Source organism: Nothoprocta perdicaria, unplaced genomic scaffold, assembly GCF_003342845.1.
Source record: "Nothoprocta perdicaria isolate Ctin4 unplaced genomic scaffold, notPer1 scaffold_6, whole genome shotgun sequence".
Lineage (NCBI taxonomy): Eukaryota > Metazoa > Chordata > Aves > Tinamiformes > Tinamidae > Nothoprocta > Nothoprocta perdicaria.
Window position 1 is genome coordinate 9,495,985 of NW_020455865.1, and position 18,688 is coordinate 9,514,672.

The 18,688-nt window shown below is 55.7% G+C and overlaps 1 protein-coding gene across 1 annotated transcript in view; it reads left to right on the plus strand.

Annotated features, from left to right (window-relative positions):
• The window catches only part of TPRN (taperin), a 26,832-nt gene extending 8,243 nt beyond the window's left edge, over positions 1-18,589 (plus strand). Inside the window, exons 2-5 of the mRNA XM_026049640.1 lie at positions 5-1,525; positions 15,265-15,448; positions 15,836-15,966; positions 16,324-18,589. Coding sequence (XP_025905425.1) covers positions 5-1,525; positions 15,265-15,448; positions 15,836-15,966; positions 16,324-16,386 — 1,899 coding nt within the window. The 3' untranslated portion in view covers positions 16,387-18,589. The remainder of the gene's footprint in view (positions 1-4; positions 1,526-15,264; positions 15,449-15,835; positions 15,967-16,323) is intronic.
• The last annotated feature ends 99 nt before the right edge of the window (positions 18,590-18,688 follow it).

The following is an 18,688-nucleotide window of genomic DNA, read 5'->3' on the forward strand; positions in this document are numbered from 1 at the left end:
GGAGCTGCTGGCCCGCAAGGGCGCCGCGCTCGCCGAGATCCGCGCCGACCACGTCTTCATCTACGAGGCGGCCGAGGCGGCTGAGGCGGCCGAGCCGGGCACCGTCAGCCGCCTGCTCGAGAAGTTTGGCCAGAGGCCGCGGGGCCGGCGGCGGCGCGGAGGGGAGGCGCTGCCCGGGCCCGCACCTGCACCCGCACCGGCGCCGGGCTCCCCGCCGGCGGCATCGGGCTCCCCGCGGCCCGCACCGAGCTCCCCGCCGGCGGCATCGGGCTCCCCGCGGCCCGCACCGAGCTCCCCACCGGCAGCATCGGGCTCCCCGCGGCCCACACCGGGGTCCCCACCGGCTGCATCAAGCTCCCCGCGGGCTGCACCGGGCTCCCCATCGGCCACGGCGCCCAAGGTGGCGGCAGCGGCTGTTGCCCCGCAGCAGCCGCTGCCGCCGCCGAGCGCCGCTGGAGCGTCCCCGGTGCGGCCCACGGCTCCCCGCACAGCTGCCCCTCAAGGCAGCTGCTTCCTGCACAAGATTGGCTCCAACTCCTTCACTGTGACCCCGCGGGGGCTGCCCCCCGGCAGCCGAGCCCCCGAGGCCGCCGCCAGCCGGACTCTGCCGCCCAAGGGGCCGCCAGTGCCATCCGCCAGCGCTTCCCATGCCAGAGCCAACGCCAGGAGGCCAAAGCCGGAGGAGGAGGGCGAAGCGGCCGTGTCGCCTGCGCCCAGTGCCACTCTGGTCCCCAGTGCCACCAGCTCGAGCCAGCCGCTTTCTGCCGCTGCCCCCAAGGTCGGGGGCTCCTTTGAGATCCTGCCGGCCCCCAAGCCGGACTTGGCAGCCATCCCTGCGCACGACCTGCAGGCGCAGGCCCTGGCCAAGCTGCGCCTCAACTCGCGCAACTCCTTCGTCTTCGTGCCGCGCCGGGAAGGGGCCCCTGCTCCACAGCCTGTGGCCCAGAGCACCGGAGCGGGGCCGGCCCCGCCACCCTCGGAGCGCAAGGTCCAGCAGGAACCTCCAAGGGCTCCCACTAAGGAGCAGGAAGAGCCCGTTGCCCCTCGGCCAGCGCCTCGCGAGCCGGTGGTGCCCGTGACTTACATCGATGACATTGTGGAGCCGGACAGCGGGGAGCTTTCCCCCAGGGCTGCTGCTGCCACGAGGACGGGGACTGTGGCGGAGCAGCCTCGAGAAGCTGCCCCTGACCCGGGCATGGAGTTTTCCTCCGTGCCTGTGTACAAGCCCCACGCCGTCCCTGCGGGCCACCAGCGAGGGGGCAGCACGTTCACTGTAGTGCCCAAAAGGAAGCCCGTCGCCCCGGGCTCGCAGGCTGCGACTGAGGCTGGCAGGCGGCTGCAGCGGGAGGAAGATGATGAGGAGGAGGAGGGCAAAGGAAAAGGCAAGGCTGTGGAGAACGCCGACGTGTCGCACACAGGGACCGCTCTTAAGAAGCGCTACCCCACTGTGAATGAGATTGAAGTGATTGGTGGCTACCTGTCCCTGGAGAGGTCCTGCATGAGCAAAACGGGCCGCCGGAAGAAGGTAACTGCTGGGGTTGCCCCTCGCTCTGGGCCGTGATGCTAAAAGGAGCTTCTCCTTTCGCTTGTCCTGTCTTCTCTTTGAGCTTTGGGATTGTAACTTGGTGAGCAGCTCAGTGGGCATCAGGGCGGGAAGATGGGCAGCACTGTGCAAGGCCTGTGGTCTGTTTTAGAGCCGGGGTGCCCTCGAGGGGGAAAGGACTGGGTCCCGTTTCATGTCTACATCAGACTGGGATGTGAGCTGGGGTAACTGCCGTGTCTCACCATCCTGCTTGGCAGTGAGCTAACAGAAAGTAGGAATGGCCGTGGGTTTAGCAGCGGGCCGGCCGCGTGGCGTGGCCACGGCCTGTCTGCGGTGCGGCTCGGCCGGCCGCGCGCGCGAGGAGCGGGTCCCGCTCGCTGTGGGCGCCGCGACCTCGCTGGATTAGTGATCTATTGATAGACGCTCCAGAACTAGGTCCCTATTAGGCAGAAGAAAGATCAGCAACAACTTAACTCCTCTTGATGTGATTACACCAGCTGTCTGCTCATTATGGTGCCCGTCCCACGAGCAGCGTGAGGCGTCTACCGCTCCAGGCATCTTTGCAGCGAGTGCCAGATTTTTCTCCCCACCCAGGGTCTAACTTTGATCATCGTGACCCTCAAATTGAGGATGAAGCGCCCCTCAGGTTGAGGATGAAGCGCTGTGTGGGTGGCTGTATGTGATAAAGACACGGGCGTGTTGGAATAGCGGATTATTTTGCGGCGCTGAAGAAGCGGGCTCGAGTTGCCGGGCTCGGCAGGCCGCGTGCTGCGGTGACAGCGGCCCAGGGATTATGTGGCTGCCAATCCCCGTCTCCAGCTTTGGGACGTGACATGTTTTCCCGGAGCAGGAAGAGATATTTGACGTTCCGTTACCTAAATGCGACTAAATAGTTGATGGACTGAACCCACATGTGTGCCTGAGGCACTCGGCATTGTGGCTGAGGAAATCCTTTGAAGAGGGCGCATCTCATTTAGGCGGCAGGTAGCAAAGTGCTGCTTCTCCTGGCTTAACGTTATTATGTTGCTTATAAGAGCACACAGCCCGAATTAATTTGATCGTGAGTACTGCGGGTGGCAGATTTAAGCCCGAGAGCCCAGCATCAGAATAAGCAAATAAGCAAGAGCGTTGTTTCTCGCCAAGGGCTACCACAGTTATTCCTCATCCTGTTGCAGGGAAGTGCTTGGTCAGACTGGGATCATTCCGTTTTTAAAATACCTGCTGGCTTGCAGGGATTCTCACAGTTCTCCTGGTTCTGCTCTGTTCAGTTTGGGGTAGAAACCAGATGGGTGCTAAATCAGGTATCACATGCATAGTGGAAATAACAAGAAAGGCATCTTACAGTTAGAGATGGTCTTAGGATGGAGCAGGAAACAAAGAGGGACAGCAAGAAACCGTTGAGGGACAAACCTCTCTAGGTAAGCCCTGGTTTTGATGCAGTTGAAGGAGCTGCTTTTTCTGTGCAGGTAGGGGCACACAGAGAGCCTCGAGGAAGCAAATACAGCTAAATGTAGTGTGGTGGAATCTGTCATTAAACAGAAAACAGAGTGGGAGAGACACGGGGACAAGGCAGCTGAACTTTGCCCCTTCTCTGTCCCTGCTTTCTGTACCATATAAGGATAGCTTCCACTGCACTACGTTTAATTGTTTTTGCTTACTAGAGGCTTTGTTTATAAGGGTCATCAAGGACTAGAACAGGGACCCAGAGCAGTAGTGGCATCTCCATCCTTGGAGCTATCTGAAGTTTGCTGAGCAGAGCCCTGAGCAGCCTGATGACCCACGTGGAGCAGGAATTTAGACTAGAGACCAAACAAAACGTTATATGGTTCTCCAGAACTGTTTGGCAGCTGGTTTGCCTGCCCTGTGTTGGACGTGATTGACATTGGGCAGGTCATGGAGCTTCTCTGCCTCTCTTCTTATCGGAGTAATAGCATTAACGGTCCAGGTCTGCAGGCAGCTTGGAGATGAAGCGCCCTGAGGGCTGTGAGACTCTTACACAACAGCAGTGGGGTTCCCTAAGAACTACAGGGGGGAAGGAAAGGTCCCGTGTGAGAACTTCCATGAAGAACCGGTTTCTAAAGACACAGAAGCGAAAGGGCAGGGAGGAACTGCTGTTACCCTGCAGAGTTCAACAGGTTGAATTGAATGGGGGTCCTTCAGAAAATAAGATCCAGCCTAATGTGTAGTACTGAATAATGTATGTTTCCCTATAAAATTTAATGTGGGGTCCTACTGTGAAAAATAATAGATTATAATAGGTTTTATTGCAATTCTCTTGCCTCCAAGCATGGAGTGCCAGTCGACTTTGTAAGGCGGGTTAGCAGATGCGGTGGCAAATGGAAGGATTTCTGTTTACTCTGAACCTAGAGGATGTTTGTGGCTTTTACTCCGCATAATAAGGCTGAGTGTTGATGCCTGAAAAGGAAGGAGCTCGTCTGAGACCACATTCCTTGGTTCCTACCCAAGAGATCTCTGTGTGTCGTCAAGGAAACCAGCCAAAAACAAGGGGGTTGTTTTGTAGATGTGTCGGGAGGGTTCAGCAACTTGGTTTTGGCCTGCATTGGACAGAAGCCGACGCTTCCCGTGAACTGGAAGCGCCAGCTGTTTGATAAACCCAGTGTCCGCCTTGCTTTGGGAGTGCTCATATCGAAACTGTTCCTAGTTTTGGTGACTAGGTCCCAGGGCTTTGGGGTTCCCTCCTCTGCAGGCAGTCCTGCCAGATGAGCCTGTGTCCGGCCGCAGCATCTTTATTTCTGGAGCTTTGGGATTTCCTGGATCTGGATCTTACCTTCGTTTTCATGAAGGACCTTTAATGGTGCTTCAGGCTCGAGCAAGTCAGCTTCCCATTTTGCTGTCCCCTTGCCTGGCTGCTCCTTGCTGGCTGTGGCCGAGATGCCCGCGAGACCACGTCCCGTGGGGCTTTTGGGTGGGGAGAGGCAGCAGGGACTGACCAGGAGGGAGAGCCAGGTTTATCCAGGTTTATCCCTGGCTCTTGTGAGAGGAACTGCAGCCTCCTGGCCTCAGCCTGGGGAGCACGGATGCCCGCGGGGAGGCTCGGGAACCAGCTGCAGTTTCACTTGCAGCTTTGTCCAGCTATGTTGGACGCTGAGCACGGGGCAGCTGCCATAAAAGGCTGCCTGAGCCGCGCCAGCTCTCACTGGGAGCACAGGATGTGCGTGCAGGGGTGGATGGAGACCTGCTGACCCTCGTTCTAAACTGGGGCCGCGGGGAGGATGCAGGACGCTGCTGGCAGCCCCAGTTCCGTGCTTGTTAGGGTACTCTGATACTGCCAAAAAAGTAAAGGCTCTGGCAGCAGCCTCAGGAGGAAGAGGAGGCTTTGCTGCAGGGTGTGGACACTTAGGATCTCACAGGATAAAATACGTGAACTGCCAAGAGCCCAGACTTTGACTACCTGCTAAAATAACTCACAGAAGGCTGTCAATGTGCTGGAAATCTGGGTTTTGGTAAAACGTGTGACTGCCACACTGGAAAAGGTGACTGGAGAAGACCACAGACTGCTGACCCAGGGAGGGTCCCGGGAAGTCGTCGTCCGTCTTCAGCCTTCATGTCCCCAACTTGCAGAGGGGCAGGCAGGAGGTTGGACTCTGCTGTGGGTCCGGCGTGCATGAGTTTGCCCAGACTGTGCTCCCTCCATGCGTCTCGCCGCTCCTGAAGCTCATGCCAAGCCACAGCGTGTTTGCTCCCGCTGGCAACGAGGCACCTCTTGCGGACCTTGCAGGACGGGTGACTTCCATGCAGGCCACCCAAAGTCCTGGCACGGAGAGGGCCTGGGACTCAAGGGAGCTGAGAGCCAACAGACAGCAGACGTTGGTCTTTAACATCTTGCACCTGCAGCCATTTGCCAAGAGCAGGGTGCTGAGCTGCAGCCTCCTGTGAACAGTTCCTACAAGAACAAGATTGGTGGGACACTGCCCTTCTTTTGTGCAAAGTTGTCTTCGAAGGTCATATTTTCTAATCAGCACAGTCAGTTTTCTAATAATCCAAGCAGTTTAATGTCTGAATATGGCTTGCAAATGTTTAAGTTGCCACTTAAACACCAGTTGAAAAATTACTTTGAGCAACTTTGCTCAAAATTACTTTGAGCAAGTTTGCTGATGATACCAAACTGGGAGGACTGATAGCCTTGAGGGCTGTGCTGCCATCCAGAGGGACCTGGACAGACTGGACAACTGGGCGGTGAGAAACCTCACAAGGGTTCAACAAGGTTCAACAAGGGCAAGTGCAGGGTCCTGCACCTTGGGAGGAATAACCCCGGACACCAGGACAGGCTGGGGACTGACCTGCTGGAGAGCAGCCCCGCAGAGAGGGACCTGGGTGTTGTGGTGGATGACACGATGACCGTGAGGCAGCAGTGTGCCCTGGTGGCCAAGAAGGCCAATGAGATCCTGGGGTGCATTAAGAAGAGCGTCTTCAGCAGGTCGAGGGAGGGGATTATCCCCCTCTACTCAGCCCTGGTGAGGCCACATCTGGAGACTGTGTCCAGTTCTGGGCTCCCCAGTACAAGAGGGATGTGGAGCTGCGGGAGAGAGTCCAGCGCAGGGCTACCAGGATGATCAGAGGCCTGGAACATCTGCCCTGTGGGCAAAGGCTGAGAGAGCTGGGCCTGTTCAGCCTGGAGAAGAGAAGGCTGAGGGGGGACCTGAGCAGTGTCTCTAAATGCCTCAACGGAGGCAGTGAGGAGGATGGGGCGGCCTCTTTGCAGTGGTGGACAGCAATAGGACTTAGAGGAAACGGCCACAAACTGAAGCACCAAAAGTTCCCCAGGAACTTAAGAAGACATTTGCTAACAGTAAGGGTGACAGAGTTGTGGAGTCTCCTTCTCTGGAGGTCTTCAAAACCTGCCTGGATGCCACCCTGTGCCACATGCTCTGGGTGACCCTGCTTGAGCAGGAAGGTTGGACTAGATGATCTCTAGAGGTCCCTTCCAACCTTGAACATTCTGTGATTCTGTGAGAGCCCTGGCACAGGCAGCCCGGAGAGGTTGTGGAGTCTCCTTCTCTGGAGATCTTTAAAACCCACTTGGATGCAGCCTGTGCCCCGTGCTCTAGGTAACCCTGTGTGTGCAGGGGACAAGGGACTAGGTGACCTCTGAGGTGCCTTCCAACCTTAAGCATTCTGTGATTCTATGATTCTATGAACTTTGGGTTTTTTGTCGTGAATAGGATCGGGCAGTGGTTTTGTTGGTCTGACCTGCTGAGCTTGTCACTGTCGCTTTCCATCAGTCCATTTCTGCTGGAGACGGTCTCCTGAGAGAAGCAGATGTGGGCTCGAGGAGCTGGCAGGGCTGAACATCTTGAACTTCTGCCTGAACCCATTTGGAGCAAGTCTGCGCAATGTGGAAGCTAAATATGGTTCTGCCTGAAGGGCTTTTGTGTGTTTGTTTTTGCAAGGTATAACACAAGGAAATGAACCTGATGGTAGAAGAGAAATCTCTTTGTAAAACCTTACGTAGGTTCCATCTTCCCTGGGTTTTGGGGGATCAGGCTGACAAGTGTGTGATTTAGCTTCCTAGATCGTGTGTTTCAGTGTTTGGTTTCCTGCCTCACGTCTGTGCTCCTGCTGAGGCGGGGATATATCTGCTACCGTTAAGGAGGGCTAAATATTTGACATGAATGCATCGAATTCATGTTGAGGGCCTGTTGAGGAAATACATGGTCTTCGACCATCAGGCTTGGTTATTCTCCAGCGGAGCTGGTTTCTACTCGCTGTCGGTCTTGAGCTGGCCTGGCTCATTTCGGAGAGCCCAGCTTCTCTGCTCTTCTCTAACTCTGCTGGTTTTGGATAGTGCTGTTGGTGGCCGAAGCCTGGGAAGGACCCGGATCTTTTGCGGTTACGGTCTCTAACCGCTGCAGAACATTGGTGGGGGGCTCTTTCTTTCTTCCCTTTCGCTGTTGGCTCGTGAAAATGCTGCCGTTTTGTAACGGGCGAGTTTTGGTGACTCAGATTCTCCTTGGCCTCGTTGCTCCCGTGTTTCACCCGGTAAAGCACTGCTTTGAGCGAGGGCCTGAGCAATTCCCGAGTTCCCCGGGATTCTCCTCATCCAGTGTCCTCATCCTGTCTGCAGCGCCACAAGCGGGACAGAAGGGCCGAAATAGAAACTCTTACACAAAGGAGGGACACGGCTGCCTTCGAAGCTGGCGAGGACGTGCCCAGGGCTCAGCCTGTCCCCGGAGCTGCAGAGATTTAAAGTGCTTTGCGCTCTGGACTGCGATCACGCGGATTACTTTTAACATTATCTTGATTGGTTCCCTTAATCCGCAGACCAGATTGGGGATGGTTTATAGCCTTCCTCCATCTCGCGTATTCAGCTGGCCTTGCTTTGCTGCTTGTTGTTGTTGTTTTTGCCTCCCGTTTTTTCCAGTCTGCGTTTGCAGTGTTCCTTAGGGGAGTTTAGGAGGTGCATGTGCTCCCGCAGACGAGGGGCAGGGTCCTGTCTGCCCCCAGTATGTGTGGGAAGCAGGAGCAGAAATTAAAGCATGTAGTTTCTGGGCTGCGAGTCAGCCAAGGGAATCTCAGCAGCGTCTGTGCAGCAGTATCTCCTTAGCCTGTGGCCACCTCGAGTGCTTTAACACCCTCCTGCTCAGGGAAACTCTTCATAAAACTCTGTAAAACTATTCATAAAGCCATGCTCTTCCTAGTGCCCGCGCGGTGGGGTGCGGGTATGTCACCAAGCTGAAACGTCATCCTCTGAGCGTCTGTGTAGGAAGAGGCGTGTGAAATTATCGTGCCAAAAAGCTTTGCAGATGTCCTGGGAAAATGTGGACTGAAAGAACTCAGGGATGAAGTTTCCTGAGGAGTGCCCTTGGAATTATCTTGGGAATTTGCCTGAAAGATCTGCTTTCTGTTTCATAGGCACTGGATTGACTATAAGCAGGCTGGAGAAAGTATCTCAAGGACACTGGGAGAGCAAAACACTTGCATGCTTGAGGGAAACTGTGTAGCTTGCAGCTATACAATTTGCAAACTGCATAGCAAAATGCAGCTCCGAGGGCATGTCTGTGAGCAAGCAGGGGAGCTAGACTCAGTCACCTCGCTTTGAGGAAGCATCGTTTGCACAGTAGTGTAAAGAGCCAAGCAGTACAGAGAGACACGAGCTCTGGACTGCAGCTGGCTCTGTCCATGTTGATCTGAACAGCTTTTCACCCTCAAGTCCAGCATAGCTCCCGTGCAGGGTGGGCAGGAATTCTCTTCCCAGCTTCTCCTTACGTGATGCCTGTCCTGTCCCAGCTTGGCCTCCCCTGCACGGAGCTCGTGTTCTGGCTGCTCCGGGTGAACCAAGCTGCCCAGAAGTGTTTGCGGGTGGCACTTCCCAGCGCTGCCCCCCTTTGTGGCCACGAGACGACAGGCAGCCCCTTGCAGAGGATAAGCAAGGTCCTTGGCTTATATATCCCAATAGCTGTGGGCTTTGCACTTACTTTATGGAGGCGCCAAGTCTTGGCACCAACTGTGTCTTGTTGGTGCCTGCTCTCTTTGCATATTCAGATGGGATCTGTTCCACGTAGATAAGTAGATCTGTCCAATTCGTATGAATTAAATTAATATTTGAATGGCTTGTTAGGCTGCTAGGGGCTCCAGCTGCCCTATGCGCAGATGTGCGGAGGAATGAAAAGGCTCTTTTGGTGAATAGCTGCTTTGTGCCACGTCAAGCTCAGCTCCAAGGGCCGTACGGGTCGTCGGGGTGCTCGAATCCCTTCCTGCCAACGCAGTCACGGGAAGAGTTAACGGAGCTGTGGGCCCTGCGGTGCCCGCTGGCCTGTCCCTTCTCATCAGGAATTTGAAACTTCCCCGTGGCTCGGACGAGGAGGTTAATATTTCGAATCTCCATGCATTGCTGCTATCTGCCATGTGCTTCAGCATATTGATTACACAGGGCCAGCTCTGTGGGTTGCCTTGTAAATGGAGACTTCCTTGCGCCGCTTTGTGGCTCCGGAGCTGGGATGCGATCCCGAAGGCCGTCGCTCCTCCGCCACAGGGCTCCCTTGTCACGTCACGGCTGTAAAGCTCGAGCTGCGCTCGGGAACTCGGTCACGGAGTTAATCATTGAGCAAAACTCAGCGTTACTTCTTGGAAAAGCATCACCATAACGTGAAGTGATGATGGAGCAATCGACTTCAGTGCCCCGAAACTCTCCTTATGTGCGGAAGGAGAGGGAAGTACTTTTCCAACGTGCCAGCTGCAACTGCTGAGGCTTCCTGGGGTCCCTGGCAGTAGAGGGTTAATCTGCGATGCAGCAACCCAGGCTCACATCCTGGGGCGTCTCTCAGTGAAAACAGAGCAAATTTAGAAAAGAAAAAAGAACCCCCATCTTTCTTCCTCTATCAAGGGGAGACTTTAGATGTACAAAAGCTCCTTGTCTCTGCGGGGTGGCAGCACGTGCCTCGCTCACGTGCTGATGCTGTTGCCGGCTGCTCTGTGTGTTTGCGGCCCCGAGGCTGCTGTTCGGGCTGCCGCGCGGAGCTCGGGGGCCCCGAGTTGTGCAGCAGTTGGGGCCGACACATGACCACATTCTCAGGGCGAGCAGAGGCATGTAGATAAGCTCCTTGCGGCCTCGCATGAAATGGCTAATCTTCCCCAAGATCCTGTATTGAAAAGTCTCATAGAGAAAACTGCGTCATGTGGGAGCCTTTGCAGATCATTGATTGCGGGTTGCAGGGAAAGAACGCAGGGGACCCAGAGACAGACGGCGTCTGAGCTCCCGCTGACTTTGCAGACTGCATTGGCGTTGCCAGCCTGGGTCACCGGGTAACTCCTTTTGGGATCTTTGTCCTCGGTAAAACATCTGCTTCTACCCGCTGTTTCTGGTCTCTTAGCCAGTTATTTGGCTGTGCGGGGACCCTCCGAGCCCTCGTCCTCGGGGCGAGCCCTGCGGGCTTGGCGCTCGGGGCACTTTGCTGCCCTCCTTGCAAGGCCGTTTCCAGCTGACACAGGACGCTACAAACCCCAGGCTTTCTGGGCACCCCCAGCCGCTACTGTTCTCCGATGTCTGATATGATTTCTTTTGGTTTTGTCCCTGCTTCCTGCAGATATCAGCTAAAACCCTCCTGTTGATCCTGTTGCGAAAGCAGGAGGTGTTTAGCTGACCAGGTCTGAGAAGCTGCTAAACTAGCTGCTTTAAATCACATCGAGCAGCAAAGCGGCAGCTCACACGGATCCGAGGAGTGCAGTCCCTTAGTGCTGTCACATCAGGATTAGAGTGCGTGGGGAGAGGTTTATAGGAAATGAGTGTCTGATAAAAGCAATCACTGGTACTGCTCAGCCCTCGGCCAGCCTGGGAGCTTGCGAAACACCCGGCAGCTCAACCGGGACACGGGAAACGGCGGAAACGGCCGCGTCACCCTGGCCCCACTGGGTGCTAATTGTCCTGTTAACGTGTCAGGATGTGCTGGGGTCAGGTGTGTTAAGGGTCCCGTTCACACGGTCGGGATGTGCTGGTGCGAGGGTAGCGACAACCCCGTGAAGGAGATGCAGCCCAGGGAGCAGTCGCTGCTCCTGCTGCTGGTGCCAGGGACGCGGCCGCTCGGACGGGGCCTCTGGTGCCTCCGCGGGCTGCGCAGAGGCTCTCCCTGCCGCTCCAGGCCCTACAGAACTCTCCCTTAAAGGAAAGGGTCTTTTCCCCTTCGAGTGATGTGAGCTGCCAAAGGCAGCCCTGGTGCCAAGGTGCCAGTGCCCTGCGCTGGCAGCGCCGCTCCGGCATTGCCGCGTCTGGCGCGTGGGGTGGGGAAGAGAAAAGCCCCAGTAAGGAAAATGCTCGTGGGGCTGCAGGCGCGCGGGGAGCCGTGGTGCAGGCGCCGTGGTTTGGTCGTCACACGTGCTGCCGAATTCGGGGCTGAGGGTGTGCTTGGGCACGAGCCCCCTCTCTTTAGCTTCAGGCTCATATGGGCATTCCCGGCCTGGCTCTCTGAAACCCGGTGTCTGCTAACTTTCCCTCTGCAGGGAGCAACGTTTATCCGTTGTTTCCATTCCCAATCTGTTTTTGTACATGGGGGTTTTCCACATGTTGGTCTGGGTGTGAACTGAAAAGAATTTCCTGCCGTGTCTCAGCTGTATGAACTGCAGCTGTCCTGGTCACGTATGGGCAACCGTTTGGACATGGGCTCGCAGGGCAACTTTATCCTAGGTGCTCTTTTCGGAGTGGTCTGTTGTTAAAATCATAGCAAATAAATGGAGGATTTCTGCTATGGCAACAAGAATGAAGTGGCTCAACCCAATTCCCGCAAAGCCCTGCCTTATTCTTTCCAGCGTGGCTCCGATTGCTGGGCAGAGGATTAATGTGCGGGCGCCCGTTTTGGGGCTGGGCTCCGGCTGCGTGGCACAGCTCTGGGTAAAGCGCTCAGCTGCGCAGGCAGGGCCCGGGCCCTGCACACAGGCCCTGCTGAGGGCTGCAGAACTTCCCCTTTCGCTGCTGGCAGCTCCCGCGGGGCAGGAGCGGAGCGGTCGCAGCGGGGACACGGCACTGGAGCGCTCGGTCCTTGGAACACGCTTCTGTCCTGGAGCAAAGGGTCCCTCTTGCCTTTTGTGCCCCGGTGCAGGTCGGTGTGGCCGGGCACGAGGCTGCCTGTCTTCCGACCTGGTTTCTGAGCCATCACGGGGCTCTCGATGTTTTTTTTCCTGCTTCTTGGGCCCAAATCTGCCTGTGTTCCCCAGGCAGGGCCCCGGGGCTCTCAGCACTGCCTGGAGGATGCCTCAAGATGGTTACGTTGCCCCGTGTTGCCTCTAGCTTTGTCCAGGCTTTGCTCTCCGTCTTCTCCCGGATCAAGCCGAGCTGCTTTGTTCGTTCCCGTCCCTCTACAGACCGGCCTCGCGGTGCAGCAGGGAGGCCGGCGCGGCGAGCTCCCGCCTCGGCCTCTGCTTTTCGCTGGCTCCCTTCCTGCACGGGCTGCCTGGCGAGTGCGCCGGGGCACGGAGCCCTCGCGGCGGGAGCCACGGAGCCCTCGCAGCTCCACGTTGGCTTTGCCGGGGCGCAGCCTCCGGGGTTTATTGCACCCGCGTGTCCCGCCCGGCAGCTCCAGGCCCTGCCTGGCTCTGCCCAGGGGTTTCCAGGCAGGAATGTTGCGCCGTTGCAGCCCCGTGCTGGGCAGGCGCCGCTCTGGTTAATGATTGCTTGGCCCTGCTCCTGTCTGCGTGTCGGAAATGGAGGGAGCTGAGCCCGGCTCCCGCGCGCTGGGCGCGAGTGTGGTCTGACCCGCGTGGGCCATGGGCAGTTGGGAGCTGCTTTAATCCCGGGCTTGGCCTGGGCTCTCCCCGGCCGCTGGGTAGGGGCTCTCAGCCTGCGGTTGCTGTTACTTTCTGCTCCCTTCTCAGCTTTCCGCCCTGGGTGCGGCTGTTTGCACTTCTTGTGCGGCCCGAAGCTTTCCTCCCAATTAGGGTCTGGCCTGGCCTGGCAGGTCTGGTTTGTATTTATTTAGTGAAAATGCTGCAGGCAGAGCCAGAGGGAGCGCGATGCCGACCTGCTTCCCCGCAGGACCGTGCCCTGTTCCCGTGTGGGCAGTTGCAGCCTCCTGGTGTGCGCTGCCTAACCTGCGACCGGCGCCGCTGCCGCTTCCCGCTTCTCCTTTAGGAAAAAAAAGTCAAAGTCACCCGAGTCTCTCCCTGCTGGTAGAAGACTGAGAAAACTCAGGTTTATCTCCCGAGGTTAAATTCTTGGAAGCTGGGCACGTCTGCCCCGTCTCCCTTATTTTCCACATCCAGAAGCAACTTTAGCCAGGCATTTCCCATCTTTTGGAGCATGTCATGCTGGGGTTCTGGGACAGCTCTGGAGCTCCTGATCCCGGGCGCTTCCTGCTGGAGGCCCTTGCGCCTGGCAGGGACAGTCGGCCCGGAGCACAGGCAGCCTCTGTGAGAGCTCGCTGCCTGCTCTGCTGCCGGGCTCGGGCCAGGGAGCATCTAGGTCAGGGACAGCAGTAAGAATTTCCCAGGAAACGGCACACGGGATCATCTGGGGCTCTTCTCTAAAGCCAAATCGCTGCCTTCTGCACGTAATCGGGATGATGGTAGAGCTGCCCTGCCCAAGCCTGGAGCAACGGATGGGGAAGGGCAGCTGGTTGCCCCCGTTGCTGTTTCCATCCCTCCTTCTCCTGGTACCAAGGGCAGAGGAGCCATCCTATGTCAGAAGCTCCTCCTGGCCTCACATGGAACAGCACGTAGCTCCTGACAGGTACCTGCAGTGAAGAGGAGCTGCTAGGTCCTCGCTTTGTCCCCCAGGACACCTTGGACCAAGTGTCCTGTGTGGCTTTTCGGGCAAGGAGCAGTGGCACGGGGACACGTGCTTGCCTGAGAGCCTGCAGCGGGCCCGGCGCGAGGGCGGCTCGCCTTGGGCTGCACTTGCTGCTCTGCGCTTAACTAGGTGAGTGTAGAAGAGCCCTTGCGAATGAGCAGCCTTGTGCCGCCTGCTCCAGCAGCCTCATCCCGTTGATCCTGGACACAACTCGGTTAGCTCAGTTATAGCCACAGACACAGAAGGAAAGAGATCACCAAGTCCTTTGAGGCTGCTGCTGCTGAACCTTCCTCGCTGTCGGCTAGATGCTTCCCTCTTTTTGGCTTACGTTTATTCTTGGCAAGCTTATCCTCGTTTGGCTGTGCTGCGTGCTGGCATCAGCAGCTCTTCTCTGATCCTTGGGCTTGTTTTCTTGATGCACTCATAAAGCACCATTATGCTTTTTTTCAACCTTTATTTTGCTGGTGTACACCAGCCAAACCTCGTCACCGTCTGGAGAAACATGCATGATAACTGGATCTTCTGATTAGATGTGAAGATAATATTGTAAAATGTGTAAGGCTGCAAGGGTACGGTCCTTTCCCTCTCCTTTTGCTTGGCACCTGTAAGACCCCATGTGGGCCACGGTGCTGGGTACAGCAAAGACATCGACAAAGTGGAGCAAGTTCAGGTGATGCCACCAAAGTGGTCTGGGGCTGGAGCAAATTGAGGAGCCGCTGCGGGTGCTGGTCCTCCAGCCTGCAGACGTGTGTGTTTATCTCCTTGCTGCCTTAGCTCCCCGCTTGATATCCGAGAAGATGGAGACAGGCTTGTCCTGGAGGTGCAGGCAAGTTCTTGGTCTCAAACATTATCCCATTTCCAGTGTTCTGCTCTTCGGTTTATCTGAATAAGCCCTAAAATACTCCGTTTCTTGGACCCTTGACCGAGCCCCATGCTGCAGGCATCTTCATTTTCTCAGGCTCCCACTTACTTTGCAAAGGTCATTGGTGAGAAGGTGAAATAAAACTGACTTCAAAGCAGAACCTTCAGGATCTCCCTGTTGTTTTATTTTCCATCTTTAAAGCTACCTGCTGCCATCTCTCCTTTAGCAGCCTCCCTGTTTACCTCTGGTAGTAATCTGTTTTTAATCCGGTTTAACTAGCTTATGTCGTGGTATCGTCCTACAAAGGTAGTCCAGTGGCTGAGGTTGAGGGTGTTCTCATAGCCCAGCGCATGGGGACAGGAATGAGATAGCAGGCGTCAGAGATGGCAGCTGCCCAGCTTGGCCGTGGTGCCCTGTCCTCCTCGGCAACACGGGCTGCAGCTGGGGGACGCGCGGGCACCTCCTGCTCGCTGTGGGTATCCCAATGCCGGGAATGACGCGAGGTGTGGGCAAGGGCACAAGGTCCTAGAGGGACCGAACCCCCCCGGACTTTGGCAGCAGCACTCGCGTCGGTTCTGCGGTTCCTCCTGTGCTTTCTAACACTTCTCCTTTGGTTTTGTCTAGATGAAGATCTCTTTCAATGAGACAAGTTTGCAGACCATGTTTGAGTACCCTTCAGAGAGCTCGCTAGCAGAAGAGGAGGAGGACGAGGAGGAAGGACATGCTTCGGAAACAGAGGAAGACAAGAGTTGCACCTTTTTCGTTCCAGTCCCAAATAACACTTTGAATCCCAGTACACCTAACTCAGGTGAGCCGGGCACTGGTGTGGGCACTGGGGGGCTCCTGGTGACAAATGGCACTGTCCAAATTGTCTACAAGCCCTTGTGGGGCTCCGCACAGTGCAGGGGATCTCCTCTCACCTGACAGCAGAACTGGGGCTTGAGCTGGAGCGGGACTTCAACGGGAGCAGGGCAATCACAGGCCTCTTTGGCCTGAAGTGTTACGGGTTCAAAAGCTAAAAATACACTTTGCACTGTGCGCTCGGCTGACTAACCGCGAGCGTTGGTGCTGTCATGACGTCTGCTGGCACCGTGGGTTGCCCCTTCCCTGCCCTCCCGTCCCATCCCTACCAGGACCGTGGCCTTTCCTCCTTTTGGAGCGGTAGGGAATACTCACGTGAGCTGTGTCCTTCCAGCAGATTTATCCAGCTACACCCCAAAGCACTCCGTGAAGTTCAGCGACTGGCAGGAGCACAAGTATGAGGATGTGCCCAACGCAAAGGGACTCCTCCAAAAAGAAGCTGATTCCGTTGGAAACCAAGTCATGGTGAGACTTCAAAGCAGTTCTTGGCTTTGTCCTCTTGTACCCTCATGTGGCTCTGGGGTTAGTCTGGCCAGTGGATGAAATGGGAAGTGATTTACGCTGAGCTCCTGTGTTTTGGTGAGCAGTGGCACCAAAAACACTAAAGGATCAACAAGAAGTTCCCCTGCCCCAGCAGCCCTTCATCTCCCTGCGTGTGTAGGGGAAACTTAAGGAAAGCAGCGTGCGTGGTGCCCCAGGGCACCTTTGGAGCTAAATGCAGTCATTGGCCCTGAGCAGGGTGCCAGGTCAGTCTTCAAAGCGCACGCACCTCCGCGTGCCATCCGTTTGATGCCACCTGTTTCACCTCTGCTTTGTCCGCAGCTCACGCCAGCAGAGAAGGGAGGACTCTCGGACTTCAGCAGCGAGCCTGCGCTCTACTTCTGAGGGCCGCATCTGCGGGGCTGCAGCAGCCGCTGCTGGGCGGAGGCGGGCAGTGCACCTTCCCGCGCACCCACACCAGCCTCCGGGGCCTTGCCCGCACACCGACGCGTAGGATCCTGGTGCCAAGGGTGCACTAGATGCCGTGCAGCATCTCGGGAGAATATTTGCACTGGATTCGGGGACCTAACTACTGTTTTTAAGGCGTATGATTTATATTCTGCCTGTGGCCTTGCGTATTCCTTGTTCAAGATCAGCTGCTGAGCAGACAAGCATTTGAAGAACAGATCTGTAAGCCCAGGATGGACGTAGACTCTATCAGGGCCTGGGTCCGCTTGTGCAGGCCCCGTACGGGCTCTGCGAGGGCTCTGAAACCCTTCTTGGAGCAGAGGCCACAGGGAAGTAGGGTCCTGGGGCTCGAGCACGGGAGTTCTGGGCAGCTAGCTGGATTCACAGAAGCGGTTGTGATTTGACAGCCAGGTTACAGCGGTTGTCAGGTTATAAAACCACTGAAGGTTAGTTCCTTCTCGGAGTGTTTCTGCTTCAAGTTTCACTGAACAAACACGGAATTTATGTGCCAGTTAAGTTTGCGTGAAAGGAACTGAATGCACTCTGTGGGAAGGGGAATAAATGCCTTGAGCTTGAGGTATCATTTTTGCACTAATCCGTAAAGAAGCATCCAGTCTGGGCTGAGGCTCTTGAACATTCCCCTGGCCATAGCTTTGATTTGTCCCTGCCCAACCCTGGCATCCAGTCTCCAGTAACTGCCCTTTGTGCTCAGTTTCCTAGTCGCTCTTGTTGCTTTGTTCTAGCACTAACGGGACCAGGGCCAAGGTAGAGCTGTCCTGGTTGCTGGGGAGACTTGCTTCATGCCAAGCTCTTTTTGGTCCTCTCGTGGAAGGCACAGGAGGGCCATCTCACTCCTTTCTTTTGCAGAACTTGAACAAGGAATATGCTGTTTTCTAGATTTTTTTTATAGTTCTATTGTAATTGTTTAATGCAGCCAATATGCAAAGGAATTTGCTAGATTCTTCCACTCAAGTGTTCTACTACTGTAAACTCAGGGTCAAAATTGCACTCTGGAAAAGACTGAACGCTGCTGCTGATGTGATTTGTATTTCTGGGATTAAAAGAGATGCGGTTGGAATAGATATGGCCTCTTTGGGCTTCCTGACGTTAGTGGTACCCAACTGTGTGGCTCTATCCAAAGAACCAGGCTGGTATCTTTGATTACATTTGACACTTTTATTGGTTTGTCTATTATATAGAGACAAGGAATGTCTAGGCAAGCTGCTGCTGGTCTGTGACTGGGAAGTGCTCTGCTTACGCTTGTTCTGGTGCGTGTGGTAGAAGCAGGAGGAACTCTTGGTTTTTTTTCTGCTGGAACATGCAGGCAGGGCTACATGTTAGGACATGTCTGGCCTTAGCTCTTCTCCCCTTCACCTGCCCTAGTGCACAAATATGTCTGAAAAACTTATCCAAAAAAAAGTGACTGAACAGTTCTTAGATGTTACTGGGGGATAGACACATGAATGGACACACACACACACACACACGTTTTATTCACCTCCTGCACTTGCTAAGACTTGTCCTTTTCAAGCTAAGCAGAGATGAGTGACCTCCCAGGAGGAGCGTGAGACCGACAGTCTCTGGGTAAAGTTGCAGAACTGCAGTATAAAGAGCATGGCAGCGAGTCCCTGGTGCTAAATCCTCTCCCACAATGAAATACTTTAGGAACAAGAAGCTGAGACTGGAGAACAAGGAAGAATGCAGGACAAGTGACTTTCCATGTTTAAGGGTAGAGCAAGGTATCAAATATGTGGTGTTCAACACTGCCCAGAGCCAGCAGCTGTACGCGGAGCCGAGCAGGTCAGTGTAAAGGTTGTGCACAGCCCTTCTAGTAAATACAAACCTCTTGTATTACAGAAAAGTTCCAGGCTGTTTAAGACACCTCCACCTCTGCAGCTGCAGTGTAACAAAATTGGAGGTGATGAAGCAAAACCTGCAAGTACAGAAGTCAGGGAGGAACCGTCCAACTGTCCCCGACTTGGCTCTGCTGTAGCTCAATGCAACCCCCCCACGCAGGTTGTTGCCCTCACCTCAGCCAACAGAACTGCTGCTTTCCTGCTCAGGGTGCTGCTGCTCAGAGAAATCGCTCTGTGCCTGCAGCCTCCCTGGTCAGGACCAGCTCAGTAGATACTCCGAAGTACAGAGCGCGCTTCCCAAGTGAGCACATGGTCCTTGGGGTGCTCCTGGTTTCCGTGCCCTCCCTCGCAGCCGGGATCTGCACCTCGCTGAGTGCTGCCTT